Source organism: Epinephelus lanceolatus, chromosome 19 (genome assembly GCF_041903045.1).
Source record: "Epinephelus lanceolatus isolate andai-2023 chromosome 19, ASM4190304v1, whole genome shotgun sequence".
Classification (NCBI taxonomy): Eukaryota; Metazoa; Chordata; class Actinopteri; order Perciformes; family Serranidae; genus Epinephelus; species Epinephelus lanceolatus.
Genome location: NC_135752.1, coordinates 27,033,361 through 27,051,663, shown reverse-complemented (window position 1 = coordinate 27,051,663; position 18,303 = coordinate 27,033,361). Strand labels below are relative to the sequence as shown.

Sequence of the window (18,303 nt, the reverse complement as noted above, 5' to 3'; positions counted from 1 at the left end):
TAAAGACGAACAAGTGCACGAACACATCGACAACACACACACACACACACACACAGGGGTCATGTCCAAGTCTTTCCCATCTCGGCTCTCTGTAGGACAGCCAGGCTTGGCTGGAGGGGTTTGATATGAGCAGCTGTATAGTCTGGGGGAGGGGAGTCTGTGTGTGTGTCTGTGTGTCTGTTTGTGCGTTTCGTACATATGTGTGTGTGCCCGAGGGTGTTTAGTTTGCCGGATCTGTTGAGTCAAGGGGTTTGAACGCGCTCATGCCCAGCCAGCCCCCTGCAACTTCCACCATGTGTGCGTCTGTGTGTGTTCACCCATGAGTGCATACATCGGCGCGTATGCGTCTACACATGTGTGCAGGATGTCTATACATGTGTGTAGAGTCTGGAGGGTCATGCAGACGGAGGAGCGGGGGGAGGTGGAGATACAGTGGTTGGAGGGGGTTGTGGTGTTTGTGTCCCAAATCCATCACTGGAAAATTTGGCATTCGTCCATCTCTCCTCCCCCACACCAAACCAGAGCGATTCTCATCCCCGTTCGGCTAAAACCAAAAACTGCCACTGTTTCTTTCTGATTTGCTTTTTAATCCTCGAACATCACCAGAGCCCCCACTGTCCATCCATCTGATCATTTTGTCTAATAACTACATATTCACCATCTTTTTGAATAAATCATTGCGTGAGGATGAATAAATTAGAGTTAAAAGGGACGGGCAGTTCAATGAATGGAGGAGAATCAGAATGAATGCATGGGTGAAAAACATGAATGAACAGATCCATGGACACATGGATGTGAGATCAATAATACAAATGCATGAATGGGGAGATGGCTGGATGAGCAAACCATTGGAACATTCGCTTTGTAAAATGGCCCTTAGCTTTGTTAATTATGGTTCAGTAAAGGCATGTGATCATACAGTATATGGTTGGTAATTAAGTTAATTCAATAGGCATCACAAGAAAATGTGAGGATGATGAAATCAGACAAAAAAGGGCAAGGGTTCAATGATCTTTTGCAGACAAATAAAAGCGTTTGAGGGACTTAAATGGGCATAAGATCACGTGAGAAGAAAAGGCTCAATGTCTTCTCAGTGATTACGTGCTTTGCATGTCTTTAAAAGCTCCAATTTCTCCACACAGTATTTGGATTTGTTCACATGTATGTGTGAAAATAATATCAGAAGACAAGGTTAAGTGAAGGTCATACGAGACCAGAGGCTGATACAGCATTAACTCAGCGTGTCATGTATCGAGTGCTAAATGTGGATCCGTAACAGAGCAAAGTTGGGTCACCAGACTTGAGGTGTATCCACTGGCTTGTACGCATCAAGCCCAAAGCTATAACCTAAAAAGCACCCCTTAATCCTGACCTATTACAAATCTCTAACCTCAAGCCTTGTATCTAATCCCATAATTCTGCTCGACAACACCGAAATATCTGGGTCACAAATGAGATTTGGTCACATTTCGTCATTTTCGTTAGTAAGCAGTAGATCAGAGGAGGACAGGGGGATAGCTTCTGACTAAGCTCACACACAGTTTGAATAAGTTGGGGATAAATAACATCAGAATGTCATTATTCGATTTGGCCGATTTTTAGCTTGATCACCCGTAACTGGTGTTGGTTGGTCAGTCTCAGATATAGCCAACGTGTGCTGTCAAATTTACATGCATTCCCAGCAACACAGACATTAACCGACTATTTTAACAGCTGCTGCAAACCGTTCTCATTCCCAGGTCGTCAAATATTGATGCTTTGTAATGCTCCTCATTAGCAGCTTCTCAGATGCTTTTAGTGACTATTTCTAGAATGCAACTAGCGCCAAATTCAGCGACTCATTCAGACTATCAGGGAAAAAGTAGTAAACCCTTCCCGTGCATGCTGCTCAGATTAATCACAATGACTGTGAATGTGCCATCAGCGCTGGGTCTTACATGTCCTTAGCATATATCCCAGGTATACCGTATCTCATTGTATTGTATCGTATCGTATCGTATCGTATCTTTCTCTCTTTCACACGAGAACTTTTTGCACTGTATTGGACAGGACAGGTTGCTTGCTATGGCAGTGGGAGTTAATATTGCCCACTATACACACACCCTTACATTCTTGTAAAGAGATACTGATTCATATATAGTTTGTACAACTAAATAGATAAATACATTGTTATAGATAGATGATAAATGGTTAACTCTAAATTGGCCTACATACACAATATATAACATTTTCTTTGATATGTAAATATTTTGTTAGAGCATATATAGATCTGTGTATAGGTCTGCAGTGTTGCCTCACAGCTAGAGGGTTCCTGGTTTGAATCAGGGGCGGGGAGCCCTTCTGTGCGGGGTTTGCATGTTCTCCCTGTGTCAGCGTAGGTTTTCTCTGGGTACTCCGGCTTCCTCCCACAGTTCAAAGACATGCAGGTTAACTGGTGACTCTAAATTGCCCGTAGGTGTGAATGTGAGTGTGAATCTGTTGCACCTGTTCCCTTTTGGGAAAGTTTTGATTTTATGCAGTGTCCAGTCACTTGGAGCACTTTTTATTTTGAGTTTTCGTGAGAGAAGGTCCTTTACATTGGTGCACTTTTTGAGGAAATGAAGTGTTTCAATAGTCATTGTTTTATTATGAACGTACAATTTAGTTTTCCAATAAAGAAAAGTTACAAAAATGTTTGTGTTTGCTGTCAATTATACTTCTTAGAAAGAAAAAAAGAATGAATCGGCAGCTCAGACTTTTAGAAACGTTGGAAATCAGAATCAGCCAAGAAAATTGCGCTTCATCTTTAGCAATGGCAGTAAAGTTTACTCTCATCATCCAATAATATCACCTACTGAGATGAGGGGATGAGGGGCGTCACTAAATACTTGCATTTAACACTGTTGCAGATATCCTAATCACCTGAGTTCTCACAGGAGAAATATGTGAGATATAAGTAAGATATTTTATGGGCATTTTCCCTTTAATGGACAGGATAGCCAAGTGTGAAAGGGGGAGAGAGAGAGAGAGAGAGAGAGAGAGAGAGAGAGAGAGAGAGAGAGAGAGAGAGAGGGGATGACATGAAGCAAAGGGCCACAGGCTGGACTCGAACCCGGGCCGCTGCGGAAACAGCCTTGTACATGGGGCGCCTGCTTTATCCACTAAGCCACTGACGCCCCATGCATGTTCTTCTAATTGCACACATACTGTATACATGCTTTACTGGTTGTGTCTATGTTCCATCAGGTGTGTATTTATGTCTTACCGTCCGCTGAGCAGAAATCCAGCGACTACCGCCAGTAGGACCAGAGCCAACGTGATGGCCACTGCTACTATCGAAGCCTGAGCACGCTCGCTGGTTGCAGTCACTGCCAGAGAAAAGAGGTGGGATTAGACATAAATACACACACAAAAACACACCTGGCATCCGTTGTTTACGCAGCCTCCAAAAGCAGGTGGGAGTCATGTACAAGTTGAACTCATATGTTCGTGCTCTCTCTGGGTGTACTCACAGTAAGGGCTGGTCTGGAATTCAAAACGTCGGCTAAATGCGCCATAGCCTGCTGAGGTCCTGGCTCGCACCTGCAATGCAACACACCATATTTTTTTTAATATATATTCATATGTGTTACAAGTAACTGTGATTCAACAACTTCTTTCTAATTATTTATTCTCCTATTCTCATCTCAGACAACAATAGAGTGCTTTTTGTCCTCACATTATTATTTAACTGCCTGTATTATTTCATTTTTTTTATTTCTTTGAACCCATGTCTGACCTGAAAGATGTAGGCTGAAGAGGGCTTCAGGCCTTCCACCACCATCTCTGTCTCCTTGGATTTTATAATGGTGTAACTGGAGTCCTGCTCCTGTGGGAGAAAGATGAGAAGGTTTTTGTAATTCATTTACTCGCCTTACATACATTTTCGGAGCTTTGATGATTATATGTTATGCATCTTCTTCCCTGCGTGTTTTTTCCCTCCATTCTTCCTCACATTATTATGCCCGAGCAACCTGTAGTATGTGTGCGAGTGTGTTTAAGTGCATGTGTGTAAGGATCAGTTTCCCAACTGTAACCACATCAGGTTTAAACACAGCTAAATGCCCCCTCCATTAGCCAGAAGCCATTAGCTAACCACTGACCACAAACGCCGCTCTGCTCTCCTGTATACCTTTATTCTGACCTTCCCAGAAAAGACGACATTAGGGGATGAAAGAGAAAAAAGAGGAAGGGCACAGGAACAATGATCTGAATAGAAGCATCAAATTGCTGTCTCTATACAAGCCCAAAAAAAAAAGAAAGAGAAAAAAACCCACATAGCTATAGCGCTGTCACATGAAAGAGTCTTTTTGAGGTAAAGGTTTTCAAGGTAAACTGAATGTGTGAATGTGTATTTCTGAGAGTCAGTTTGAACAATGTTGGTCTGTAAAGTAATAAAAAATAATAAGATCTTATAATAAAACGTTTTATGCAGCATTTAGTTGAAGGCCCTTGTTTGGTCCAGTGTTATGTAGGAATATGGTTATTAGACTGAGTTAAGTAAATCTACATTTTACCAACAGGTAAGTTTAAGTATGAAGTAAAATGACAGTATTATAGTTTTTTTTTAAAGATTTGTAACATTAGAAATTTGGACTTTTACATAGACAGGCTTCACTCATTTTCAAAGAAAGACATTAGAAAATGGATAAATGAAATTAGATAAAAGGTTTGTAGTAGTTAAGACCTAGGGCGGCACGGTGATATGGTGGTTAGCACTGTCGCCTCACAGCAAGAGGGTTCCTGGTTCGATCGCAGGAGGGAGCCCTTCTGTGTGGAGCTTGCATGTTCTCCCTGTGTCAGCACTGGTTTTCTCAGGGTACTCCGGCTTCCTCCCACAGTGCAAAGACATGCAGTTTAATTAGTGACTCTAACTTGTTCGTAGGTGTGAATGTGAGTGTGAATGGTTGTCTGTCTCTATGTGTCAGCCTTGTGATAGTCTGGCGACCTGTCCAGGGTGTACCCTGCCTCTCGCCCAATGTCAGCTGGGATAGGCTGCAGCCCCCCCGCGACCCTCAAGAGGATAAACGTTTATGAAAATGGATGGATGGATAGTTAAGACCTCACAAATTTAAGACTGTTTAATGACTTTTAAGGCCTTATTGTTGTACACTGAATTTAGGACTCTTTAAGGGCCTGTAGACCCCCTGGTTGGGGGTTAGACAGGTATTGGAGACTGGAGTAGAGGAGAAATTAGCAGTAAAGCTGTCAAGTGGTAGTAAATGTGTAGGTTTCAATTTGTCCATGAACAACCTAGCATAACAAAATGAGCCGCGGTTGCACATGGGGAGAGGAGGAGACGACTTTATGAAGAGTCAGAAGGCAAAAACTCACAAAACTGACACTGAAAGAGGCAATATGAAAGGAAGGCAGAGCAGCTTGCGTAGGTGATGACGACAGGACAAAGGTATGTATGTACGTCATGTTAAGTTATTCAGTGTGCTAACATAATTGCAAGGTGAAACCAAAACTACCCGGATTAAATGTATGCACTGTAACTTTGGACTTTTAGGTGTGAAAAGGAGCTCAAGTTATGTGATAATTAACAGCTTCCCAAGAGACCACTTATAATCTTCACACATCATTAAGATAAATTATTCTTACTTAATTGTCAATACGTGTGGTAATACTCTATATAAATTACACTTAAGCATAAGAGTGCTCAGACTGCAGGTACTCAGAAACCACAGGAAGCCAAAGGCCAGCAGACTGAGACACATAGCGTCCTACAGGGTGCTAAAAATAGAACAATATATACATTTTCTTACCTTCTCAAAATACTTGATCTCGTACTCCAGGATGATGCCATTGGGGCGGTCAGGCTCTGCCCAAGAAAGAGCGATGCTGCTCTTCCCTGTGTGACCTTTTCTCACCACACTCACAGGGGACGGTGCTGCACACACACACGTACACACACACACACACACACACACAAAAATGACATAATACAATTTCAAGCACCAACATTAATTTGCTTGAGTAGTAAAAATCCAGCAGTTTAATATGATGCGACCCAGCTGATCTTTTTAATTCTGGTATTTATGACTTGTATAACATCCTAATAAACAGTGATTAAACACAAGAGAAATGGAGCCGAGGATGTAAAATCTGTTGGGTACCATCAGCAACTATTAGACGTCCTGCTTTTGACGACACCTCATCCTTTGATGTTTACGTGAGCAGAGCTACTTGTGATGCTTGCTGTGATTGTTGTATGTTATGAAATATTAAACTGAAGATGAAACATCAAAAAACACAAAAAATGGTGAAAAGAAGGGGCTAACTACATTTGAATTTACAGTGTGATGTGCACTCACTGGCCACTTTATTAGGTACACCTTGCTAGTACCAGGTTGGACCCCTTTTGCCTTCAGAACTGCCTTAATTCTTGGTGTTATAGATTCAACAAGGTGCTGGAAACATTCCTCAGAGATTTTGGTCCATATTGACATGATAGCATCACACAGTTGCTGCAGATTTGTCGGCTGCACATCCATGATGTGAATCTCCCGTTCCACCACATCCCAAAGGTGCTCTATTGGATTGAGATCTGGTGACTGTGGAGGCCATTGGAGTACAGTGAACTCATTGTCATGTTCAAGAAAGCAGTTTGAGATGATTTGAGCTTTGTGACATGGTGTGTTATCCTGCTGGAAGTAGCCATCAGAAGATGGGTACACTGTGGTCATAAAGGGATGGACACGGTCAACAACAATACTCAGGTAGGCTGTGGTGTTTAAACCATGCTCAGTTGGTACTAAGGGGCCCAAAGTGTGCCAAGAAAATATCCCCCACACCATTACACCACCACCAGCAGCCTGAACCGTTGATACAAGGCAGGATGGATCCATGCTTTCATGTTGTTTACACCAAATTCTGACCCTACCATCTGAATGTGGCAGCAGAAATCCAGACTCATCAGACCAGGCAACGTTTTTCCAATCTGCTACTGTCCAGTTTTGGTGAGCCTGTGTGAATTGTAGCCTCAGTCTCCTGTTGTTAGCTGACAGGAGTGACACCTGGTGTGGTCTTCTGCTGCTGTAGCCCATCTGCTTCAAGGTTGGACGTGTTGTTGGTTCAGAGATGGTCTTCTGTATATTTATTTTCTCTTTTTGGGACCATCCTCTGTAAACCCTAGAGATGGTTGTGTGAAAATCCCAGTAGATCAGCAGTGTCTGAAATACTCAGACCAGCCCGTCTGGCACCAACAACCATGCTGCGTTCAAAGTCACTTAAATCACCTTTCTTCCCCATTCTGATGCTCAGTTTGAACTTTAGCAGGTCGTCTTGACCATGTCTACATGCCTAAATGCATTGCGTCGCTGGTGAATGTATATGTGTCTTTGCTGTTGTGATATTTCTGTCATGCTGGGTGAACAAAAAAATCAAAAAATCCCTGAAGTCAACTATGACTCTGCACATCTGGCACGCATCTTTTAGTGTACCAAGTTTGGCAGTCAAAAGCAGTAATATTATCCTCAGGAAATAGTATGTACCAGGCAGAGGCCTGACTTAGTGTTGTGGTCAGTGAGTCAACAGATAGTTTATTTCATTGAGCTGACAGTTCCTTGGGAAGACTCAGTGGAAGAAGCCTATGAAAGAAAAAAGCTTAGATATGCAGACTTAGGAGCAGAAGCTGAGCAGCGAGGATGGAAGACTAGGATTTGTCCAGTGGAAGTGGGGTGTAGGGGATTCATAGCAAGATCAGCTGTCTCACTCCTGGGGGAACTCGGAGTGCGGGGACAGAGTTTGAGGAAGACAGTGAGGGAAATGTCAGATGAAGCAATTAAATGCAGCCAGTTTATCTATTACAGAAGAAATAATGTCAGCTGGGGGCCAGCAGGGGGAACTACTAAGAAGGGCACATAACTCCTTGAGATCAGGTGGAGAGATCCACTTCCTGTCAGGAGAAATCCAGGAAGAGGAAGGTTATTTAAGTGTGGGAGTGGCCTATTTGAATCCATTTTGTTTGAGACCATGCTGCAAAGTGAGTGTGTTTGCTGATCCTGTGAGCTCATTTATCTCCTTTAACTTTAGCTTACATTGTAGTTATGCTATGTAGCGTGTGAAATAGAGTATGGTGAATGTGCTAGTAAAGGTAGTATCAGCATTGCTTCTGCCTGGAGCTCGCATAAACGGAGCCTGGGTTTGGTTGAAGTTGGCAGTGCTGTTTGGGCTGAGGTCACTGTCCAGCCTCCTGGAGGTGTCATTGTTGTGAGGGCTCGTCTTGGGGAGGTAGACTGTACAGCCTAACCCGGCGGGGGAGTGTGATAGCCTAACAAGGCTTCCTTCCCTGGGTCTACCTCCTCTGTGGTAGTATAGGTAAGGTAAAGGAGGTTGTTCGGTTAGTGTGGGGAGCAGTGAGACCTGGCATTAGGGGAGTGTCTCTGGGACGCTAGAGATCACTGTCTAGCCTCCTGGAGGTGTCGTGGGACCAACTAGACGAAACACCGGTGAAAGGAGGTTCCCACCCGATGACCCCAAAGACATGTTAGTTATCACTGCTCATGGGTCTGTACAGTTAAGCCTTGCCATAATAGCTTATCGTAGGGCTTAGGAGGATTATTCACTGAGTGCTGATCCTTTTTTTTTTTTTTTTAGAGCACAAACTTCTTGTGTTTATTTGAATGAATTCACGGGAGAAAACTTTCTTTGGTCTTATGATGTTTTTTCTTGTTTTTTTTTTTTGGCTCTTTGCAAACTTTCCATTTCCATTATAGGATTTGGGGTAATTTATTCTGTAAGTTCTGAAAAGTCAAGTGAGCTCAGTTGTGTGTGTTTGCATCAATCATCGAGCCATCCTGTTGTAACCTGAACTGTTGGCCCATCTCTCAGAGGGACAGTTGGAGAGTCTCTGACACATAAAGAGCTTTTCACCAGGCAAAATGCTCCCTCAGGCAACATCCTGATAGTGTGTGTGTCTGTGTGTGTGTGTGCTTGTGTGTGTGTGTGTGTGTAAGCCTCTACTGCAAACGCTAAACACTGTTTAGGTTTCAATAGCCTCAGCAGAACTCCACAGGGAATAAATCATCGCTACAAACACAGTAACTGTATCCTGAGTGGATGGTCGCACAGAAGTGTTATCTGCAACATCTTAAAAGCCTGAAACCAGAAACTGAATCACACACACACACACACACACACACACACACACACACTCAATGCTTAAATGGTATAAATGCTGGGATGCGATGATGAGAGAGAGGGCTTCTTTTCCCAGCAGCTTAACGGGTAACAATACACCCAAATCTAAGTTTAAATCCTCCAAAAATGGATGCAGTTTGCCATTCTATATTTAATCAAAAGTTCTGAATAGAAGGTGTCAGATGAGGGTGTGCGGATTGTAAAGCCCTCTGGTATAGAAACTTATGATTTTGGGTTATAGAAATCAACTTGAGGTAACACTCCAAGTATAAAATACCTATTTCTAGAGCTGCACCTCGTAATTCTTCTTTTGTAATGTCTTTATTTGTGAAACGTTTTTTCTACAAACAAATTGTAATAAAATAGTGAAAGAATACCCATCCCAATACACCAGAGGCTAAACTGGCGTCTTCACATTTTTTGTTCCATCTTACTGTGCGTTCAGACCAGAAGCTTCCAAAGAGGCAAAGTCTGTCGCGGACGCCCAAGAAGCACAAGTATCAAAAATATTTGTGGCAGCTTTGGTCGCTCTAGTCGCTCATCACGTGAATCATTGAAAGTTTGATTGTGCTTGTCAACTTTAAAGGAGCCATAAAGCAGACTACTGACTTGAAAGCAGTGTAGTTGCTGTCAAAAAGCTCAAAGTTGGCCTACAGAGAGTTATGTTTGGTCTAGTGTTGCTTTCGTCAACAAAAAGTATGACTAAATATCGTCGTCAACAAACCTTTATCACGTGACGAAAACGAGACGAGACGCAACGTAAATGGTGGTCATGTGACGATAACTATAATTAAATATATAATGTAATATTGTTGACAAATAAAAACGAGACTAAATGTGGTTTACAAAATAAAACCTCTGCTAAAATGTCTCTTCATTTTAGCTGACCAAAACGAGACAAGATGAAATAATGTTATAATGTTTAGTTGCGTTATTATTATTATTATTTTGCAGTATTTCTGTTTCCTAGGCTGCTCAACAACAGCTTAAACAGCAATGCTGAGTAAGGAAATGTTAACAAAAGGTGATGAAATAAAAGTATGTTATGTAGCTCCGCGATCCCCCAGTCTGCTGCCAGGCAACGCGGAACACACACCAGGAACTCACAAGCTACTTTGTATTTACATTGATCTGCAGCTGTGTAACTTCGTCCAGTTCGGCTGATGAAACGTTGGCAAACCTGGATGTTGGCACGGCCGGATTCAGCTTCCACTCTCCCTCATCCTCATCAGTACCTCATCAGATGATCATTGATCATTCCTGACCACGTTCGCTTCATTTTTGCTCCTCTCTAGTTTGTCGAGGTCGGCTGATGTTACACAAACACACCTGGAGGTCTGCACAGAAGAGTCCTGGCTTTCCTTTTCCTCGTCCTCTCCTGACGACCACTCATAATTTAATTCAAATATAATTTTTGGGAAAATATCCATCTTCTTGGTGTAACGCTAGTGTCAGTTTGCGTCAATGTAGCGAGTGTGACAGCTGGTTAATTAACGGCTGTATTTATATTTATTACACAGCTCTATTAAATGCTGTATTCTGATTGGTCAGTCACGGCATTCAGAGGTCTGATATTACGGTGTAATGACCGTTGCTATGTAGCCCAGGGTTGCTAGGGACGCTGCCCTGACAAGGAGATTCAGCCGTTGCTGGCAGGGCAGGGTGCGCGTCGGGGTTCTATTCTCCTGTCGGGAGTTATTTTCCCAGTGTTCACCGGCTCATTATACATTATCCCTTACTTATAACACCTGTGAGCGGAGTGATTTTACTGTTACAAGTCCCAGTGATGTTATACTCTATATTAGCACTCACGGAATGCCTCTCGTCCAATCAAATTACTCGGTCGGAACTAACTGTTGTATAAATAAATATATATTTAGCTCTAACTATAGGAGTTAATTTAAAAAAGAAATTTTTGGTTTGGTTATATTATACTAGGTACTTATACTATATTGACTGGGTATAACAGAATTGCATTGCTAAAAAGAGACTAAAATACAATTTTCATTGACTAAAACTAGACTAAAATGTCATCAGTTTTCGTCGACTAAAACAAGACGAAAATAGTCATGGATTATTCTGACTAAAATAAGACTAAAATGCTCAGACTTTTAGTTGACTGAAACTTGACTAGACAAAAAAAGAGTATGAACGTGACTAAAACTAATAAAAACTAAAATGACAGTTTAACACAAAGACTAGACTAAAACTAAAATTAAAACAGGCCGCCAAAAACAACACTAGTTTGGTCAATGAAAATGTATGTCATCCCATTCAAACCAAGCAAGGAAGACTTGCATGCTACGTCGCAACATTAGCCTGCAATTCTCTCTTCTATTACTAACATTACACACTTTAAGACTCACCAGACCAACCGACTACGTCTGTGATGCAGCCCCAAGCCTCATTCTTTTTATTTTGGTCTCTGTAACTGAACAGCGACACATTATAAAGGACTGAGTGGGCGCGAACGCAAGTAATAAACTCCTCAATATCCATTGTCGGAATAGGTGTGCTGTAGGAACCAAATGGTCACTTTGGTCGCCCAAGAGGCACGGCTGACGACCAGGTTGCCCCAGTCACTCAAGTTGCCAGGCTCTCATTGAAAATGAATGACTTCCGCCGCTTTGGAAGCTCTGGTCGCTTTTGGTGTGAACGTACAGTTACACAGGCTCCGTTCTCTACTGGACTCTATAATGCTCTCCTCTAACCACGAGCACGCATTCGCCCACTGACATCTGTATAAATGGAGCCAGCTACTCAGAACGTGTCTACCCAAATACGTGCAAAGCCCACAGTATGTAAGGAGGTGTGTAACAGCATCTTTTGTCCCTTTTTTTTGGGTACAGTGGGTGGAGCCCAATGAACGCCCTGTCATGACATAACATTGACCCAGCCACACTATGGCGACTAACCTTTAACTGGTCAGGATCAGTGTGGCTGGCTTGACGATATGTCATGACAGGGCATTAATTTTTTAGGCTCCAGCCACTGTACCCATGGAGTGCAGAAGAGGGAGAAACCTGTGTGACATGAACAAAGGTTACAAAAGTGTAACCCTAGTTCTATTTGCACAGGAGGAACCCTCTATCTAGGGGCCCTGTCACTCGTAGGCCACTTGCTGGAGGGTGTAGGATAGCTGAGGCACCATATGCCTCCTTTATACTGTGGGCTCAGCACATATGCGTATTCAATGGGTGAATGCGTGCTCCTGATTGAAGGAGAATTACCCATTGAGTCCAGAAGATGGCGGAGCCTCTGCATATAGAACTAGGGTTACAATATCACCACCTTCTTTTTTTTTCTGATTCAAAGTCCAAAACCCAAATGTGTTCCCTTCACAGTGATAAAAAAGAAAGAGAAAATCAGCAAATCCCCATATTTGAAAGGCTGGAACCAGCAGCTGTTTGGGGATTTCAGTTTGAGAAATAACTGAAATGATGCATCTGTTATTTCAGTTGTTGAATTTTCTGTTTACTGACTAATTTATAACCTCAGCTCCAATTAAAACTGCCAATTTATTTCGATATATGCGTATTTTACTTTAGGAAATTACAAGTTGCAAAATGTGCAAGTTTAAAATGTTCATGGTAATTGACTGCTGTTATTTTTTGCATTTATTGTAAAAGTAATTCTGTTTATATTTGGAGCACATTTACAAACAACTAATTTTGATCAGATAGATAATTTCTGTCGTTCCTCCTACGCCCCAACCTTTCCTTTACCAACCAAATACCAAAAACAGCATAGACGCACAACATCCATAACACCCGAAGCGGCGTTTTAGTCAACAAAAGCTGCACGATGTGACACCTCTCAGTGCCACAACTCAGCAACTGAGACTTAACAAACCAGCATTTTAAAACCTGACAGAGCCGAGAGAAACGCTGATGCAGAGAGAGAAAGGGAGGTGATGGAAGAGAGGGCGGGGGTGCTAAAGGAGAAAAAGGAGGGGATGGAAAACAAGCGAAAAAATGGAAAAAAAAAAGTGAGTTGAGACACGGAGGGGGAGACATGGTGAAGGCGTGTAGACGGGGCCCCAGCAACACTTTCATTTTAGCAACAGGGAAGACAGTGGAATCACACTTCCTGGTTTAAACACTTCCAGTGCGTGTTAATCTGCTAATGAGCACCTACAGTACAGTAACGCAGAACACAAATGAACTCTAAATATCTGTGATGCCATTTCCAGTTTTTTTCCGTCTATGTGTGGCTTCTATTTCCTGCAGAGGAAGGTTAGAGAAGGTTCTGAAGCTATATTCAGCAGGCAAGTGCAGCCCTCCAGTGTAACAACTCTGGCCTCAGATAAGAGCAACGTTATCACTGTGCAGAACATAAGGCTCTCAGACCGCAATCTGTCTGAAGCATCACCGAAATCAATACAGACCTTCAACTATCTGGTTTATTATCCTTTAACTAGCCTCAGAGAATGACAGAGAGGGAGACCCAGGGACAGAATGGAAGAGAGATAGGAGACACAGAAAGAGAGATGGCTTTATTAAGGTTGTAAAGTACCAAAGCTGCTCTCATCTTTTTTGTTTGCAACTTAACCCCCCGCCTACCTGCTCTGTCTCACGCCACTCTCATGTTTTTCATGCATTTGCAACAGCGACAGTCATTTGGCTGCCTAGAACTGATCCGTCACGCAACATATTGCAATCCTATCACTTGAAACTTGTACATTTCAGTCACTCAGCTATTCATGATGGTTGTGAGAGGAAGAATACTGAAAGCACAGGGCGCCTTCTCTGCCTGGTGTTTAAGGTGTTGACCATGAACTGTAATGTCTCCAGCTCGTGTCCACCTGCAGTCCTTTGCTCTAAGTCATTCCCCATCTCTGTTCCCTTATTTCCTGTCATGTCTCTATTGTCATCTGACTGATGAAGATATAAAATTCATAAAATATGTTTAAATGAATACATAATGCACAAACTCAACCAGTTGCAAGGCAATCTTCTTATCAAGTGAAAAGAAATGAAAAATATGTGTGTAGAGGAATAAAATTCCTTAAAAGTGAGAAGGTAATGGTAAATGGACCTGCACTTGTATAACACCTTTCTAGTCTTTCGGCCACCCAAAGTGCTTTTACACTACGTCACATTCACCCATTCACACACAGGTGGCCGAGGCTACCATACATGGTACCACCTGCTACTCAGTAAACATTCACATGTTCTTACACACCGATGGAACAACCATTGGGAGCAATTAGGGGTTCAGTGCCTTGCCTAAGGATACTTCGACAAGCAGGCCGGAGGAACTGGGGATCGTACCACCGATCATCCGATTAGTGGACGACCCACTCGACCTCTCAACCATGTGCCTCATGGGCTAGCGTCTTTTCTACCAACTTACTATCCCATATCTTCTCTGTTCTGACCTACCAAATGTTGCATATATCCTATTTAACATCGTCCCCTCCACTGCTGTTTGGCAGAACAAACAGTCTAACACCAAAAATGACAAAGCAAAATTAAAATGGCTGCAGCTCCTGAACCACGCTGCCTATAAGTATAAATCAAGTAAGCCAGACAGTGTTCTTTGAACGGGCTCATATATCTGGTGAATGGTGTGAATGGACTGAATGTATACGCATGCAACTTCAGTGTCACTCCATCTTGCAACAGTGAATGACGCTCACACACTATGTTGTACGGCAACTGAGGATTTAAGGCTGGTGTTGTGTCGAAGATCGTCTCCTCTAACCTAAATCTGTACCACACCTAACCATGGTGAGCGGTGCTTTAACAGGAGAGCAGCACTATTTGATGGGGAACAGACTTAAACACAACACCTTCATAGCCAATTCAACTGGCAATCCAGACAACACAGCTACTGCAACTGCTGAAGCCAGTTAATATGAATGTTTGAAAGAGTTTAATTAACAAATAAATCAGTACAGATTTCGACGGGGAAAAAAAAGACCTCACATTTTTGTGCAAATTATGCCTGCCAAGTCAGTAAAAAAACAAGTTGGAATGCAGCCACATTGGAAACAAATTTGAAGCGACACACTGAGATAAGGCATCTGTCCAGTCTTGGGAAATATCTGCGAGTGAATGAAGATCACAAGATTTTATTTATTTCAAACAAAATAGAAATAATGAACATAAACTAGTAAATTTTGTGGGACTGAAAATTTAGTTCAAAATGATATCCGAATTATGACAGTGAACTATTTCACTTTAATCAGTGTGAACTGAACTGCTGTTGAACGTGCACAACACGGACACCACAAAAGAACCTCCTCCAAAAGAAAGTTTCTTGTAAAAGTACAAATACTTCCTCAAATTGAAGATAGAACAATATATGACAGCTCTACAGGTGGATCTCCAGAAAGGACAAGTTAAGGGTGTGCCGTATCATCTTGTTCATGATAATACCGGTAAAATTTTAATATCATATGAAAAATTCATATCATGATACTTGAGGTATTTCAACTTGTTGACATATTGATGTCATACTGTTACCCACGGCAACAACAAGCATGGCTGAAAGCGACACTGCGGTGGTTTCAAAAAGAGGAGCAGCTTCAGTAGTGCGGAATAAACTGTGGCGTCCTGAATGTTTTATGAACAGCCCTGGACTTCTCAGCCTCTTTTGACGAGTTACCGCTCAGAGGGAACTCATTCAGCGGTTCCTCTGGCAGCAGCACAGCGTCTCTCCCTCTCCTCTCTCGCCATGCGCACATGGGAGACGGTGTCATCAAGTGATCATAAACCTTGTGATGTAATGTAAACCTACTTGATGCTCGACAAAAAACAATGTGATATGTGGGGTTTTATGTGAATGTACGATAGTTGTGGTATCATAACAGCCTGTCACAGGTTACAGCGTGATGATTAGAGGAGAAATGGCAGAGCATAAAGGTCCAGGTGGAGAAAAAAGCAACGCACTAATTTAGGATTTTGCTAAAAGACGGAAATCATCTGTTGATTTATATATAGTTATACAGTTTTACAAATCGTGATATCATTTTAGGGCCATATCACCTATCCCTACTCCAAATGTAAACACAAAAGATATTCAAACGAGTCACAAGTGATATATTTCAACAGTTAAAGCTAAAATGCTAACAAATTAGCAGCTTTGAAGAGGTTAATCTTTTCCTGTTGCAAGATTTATTCCTTTAAGTTTCAGTGCAAACACCTCAGCTTCCTCACTACTTTTCTTTTTCTATCTAAAAAAATAAAAGTAAGACACATGGGCACCTGGCTGTGCATTTATTTTTACCACCCACATGGTAATGTATCACGATTCATTTGATTAATAGCCAGCAACAGCAAAAGCAATGTATGAGTGCATTTAGTGTGCAGTTACCACACAGTGCTCCCACACTGCGAACAACATGAAAAACAAATGGGCAGAAACAAAGACATTACAGAGCCGAGCTACCACAGGAACTCATTTAATGCAATCATCAGGCTTATCTGCAAACAAAAGACTGCACTGTCTGAGAATACTGGCGATTAATAGCTGGTTAGAGTATTTGTTTTACGATTTGGATTCATGAACGGCATCTCCTTGTGTAGAATGAACAGTTAAGTCATTACTGCCACTCAAACGTTCACAGATTTATTCACAAGGCATGAAGGAATATCTAAAATATAGACACTTAGAAGCGCCGCTGGGTCGCAGGGACAGTTCTGCACTCAGTTTGGTGATTTATTTTTCTTTTTTAAATTAATTTCTCCAACTTCATAGTGGCTGCTAGCTCGCTACCTTATCACAACTATGTATTGGTGTGAAGGGAAACATCAAAGCAAAATATATGACTTCCATTTCTTAAATTGTGAAGCTGCACCAGACCTCAGAGTGTTTTTGAATACACGCAGCTAATGTCCACCCTCTCCGGTTTCTGTCCTTTCCTCTTTGCCTCCTTCCATTTCCTCTTCCTTCACCGCTTCCTGCAATCTCACCGTTTCTTTCCTTATCACATCCTCTCCATCATTTCTCCTCCACCTCTACCTCTTTTACCTCTACCTCCATCCTGTTGTTCTGTCCTACCAACACTTTATTATTCAGCAGGGCTTCACAGGGACACTGTGAAATCACCTATTTCACGGATCCCTTATCGAGTGTGACACTTTCCGCACATCAAACGGCAGATCCTCTGACTCTTTCTCTCCGTCTCTGTACTGTCTGAGTCTCCCCTGTCGCCCCCGTCTCAGTCGCGGTATCTTGTTTTTTGCCTTTTTAGCCTCACGAGCAGAAGCACCGTTGAAAAAACCCCACAGATGTTTACAATGCTGATCAAAGTCCTCATTGGGTAATTACATCTGTGATACAGAAGCGAGGCAGGGTGTTAAACTGTTCATTACAGTTATTGCTTCAGGATTATTGTGGACATGATTGTTCTGATGGGAGATCACTTGATACAAAGACCTCAACTGGTTGAAGTCCTAATGCCAATGAAGTGATGTAGAAATATGCACCTAGACATCACTGTTGGGTGCAGTTTAAAGTGCAGTAAGGCCCTGATCACGCAGAAAGCGTTTAAGCAGCTGGAGGCGCCTTTTTGTAATTGTTTTTAATGCGAATAAAGCTTTTTCGCTTGCTGTTTTTTCCTCGAGTCGAGAAAACATCAAATCATGTCATCTCTTCTTTCGTCATCTTTTTTCCCCCCATTGTCCAATCAGATGATATGAGAGGCAGGTCTTCTGTGGTGGTCACGACAACAAGTTTACAGTTGGTAAACAATGGAGGTAGTGGTTGCTGGATACCCAGAGCTATGATAGACAGCAGGTTGTCGAACTGCCCCTGAGTCATCCTAAAATATGCCTGGAAACGTCCATCATGGATACAAAGCTCCTGGACCAACTGGTGGTACTCCCCATGATCCACCCTCTTTTTTAGGGTCTCATGTACCCACACAGATCTCTGTTTCCTTGTGCCCAACTGACAGCCTCTCACCCTCAACCAGAGCTACAGCAAGTAAATAAACAAATAGATTGATTACACGGGAAGGTTAGAATAAGGAGGTGAGTCTGTGGTTGCCTGGCAACGACACAAAGGCGAGCAAGCTTTTTTTTTCTTTTTTTTCCACCAGTGGCATTCAATTAAGAAAAAAAAAAAAAAAAAAAGTGTGCCTCGTGTTTTGCAACCCCCAAAACGCTTTCTGTGTGATCAGGGCCTTAAAAT

At 42.2% G+C, this 18,303-nt stretch overlaps 1 protein-coding gene across 1 annotated transcript in view; it reads right to left on the bottom strand.

Moving 5' to 3' along the window:
• epha5 (EPH receptor A5) overlaps positions 1-18,303 on the bottom strand; it is a 106,590-nt gene that overhangs the window by 33,731 nt on the left and 54,556 nt on the right. The window contains exons 6-9 of the mRNA XM_033646744.2: positions 5,787-5,911; positions 3,758-3,847; positions 3,492-3,561; positions 3,245-3,347 (exon numbers count right to left, since the gene is read on the bottom strand). Of these exons, the coding sequence (XP_033502635.2) occupies positions 3,245-3,347; positions 3,492-3,561; positions 3,758-3,847; positions 5,787-5,911 (388 nt within the window). The remainder of the gene's footprint in view (positions 1-3,244; positions 3,348-3,491; positions 3,562-3,757; positions 3,848-5,786; positions 5,912-18,303) is intronic.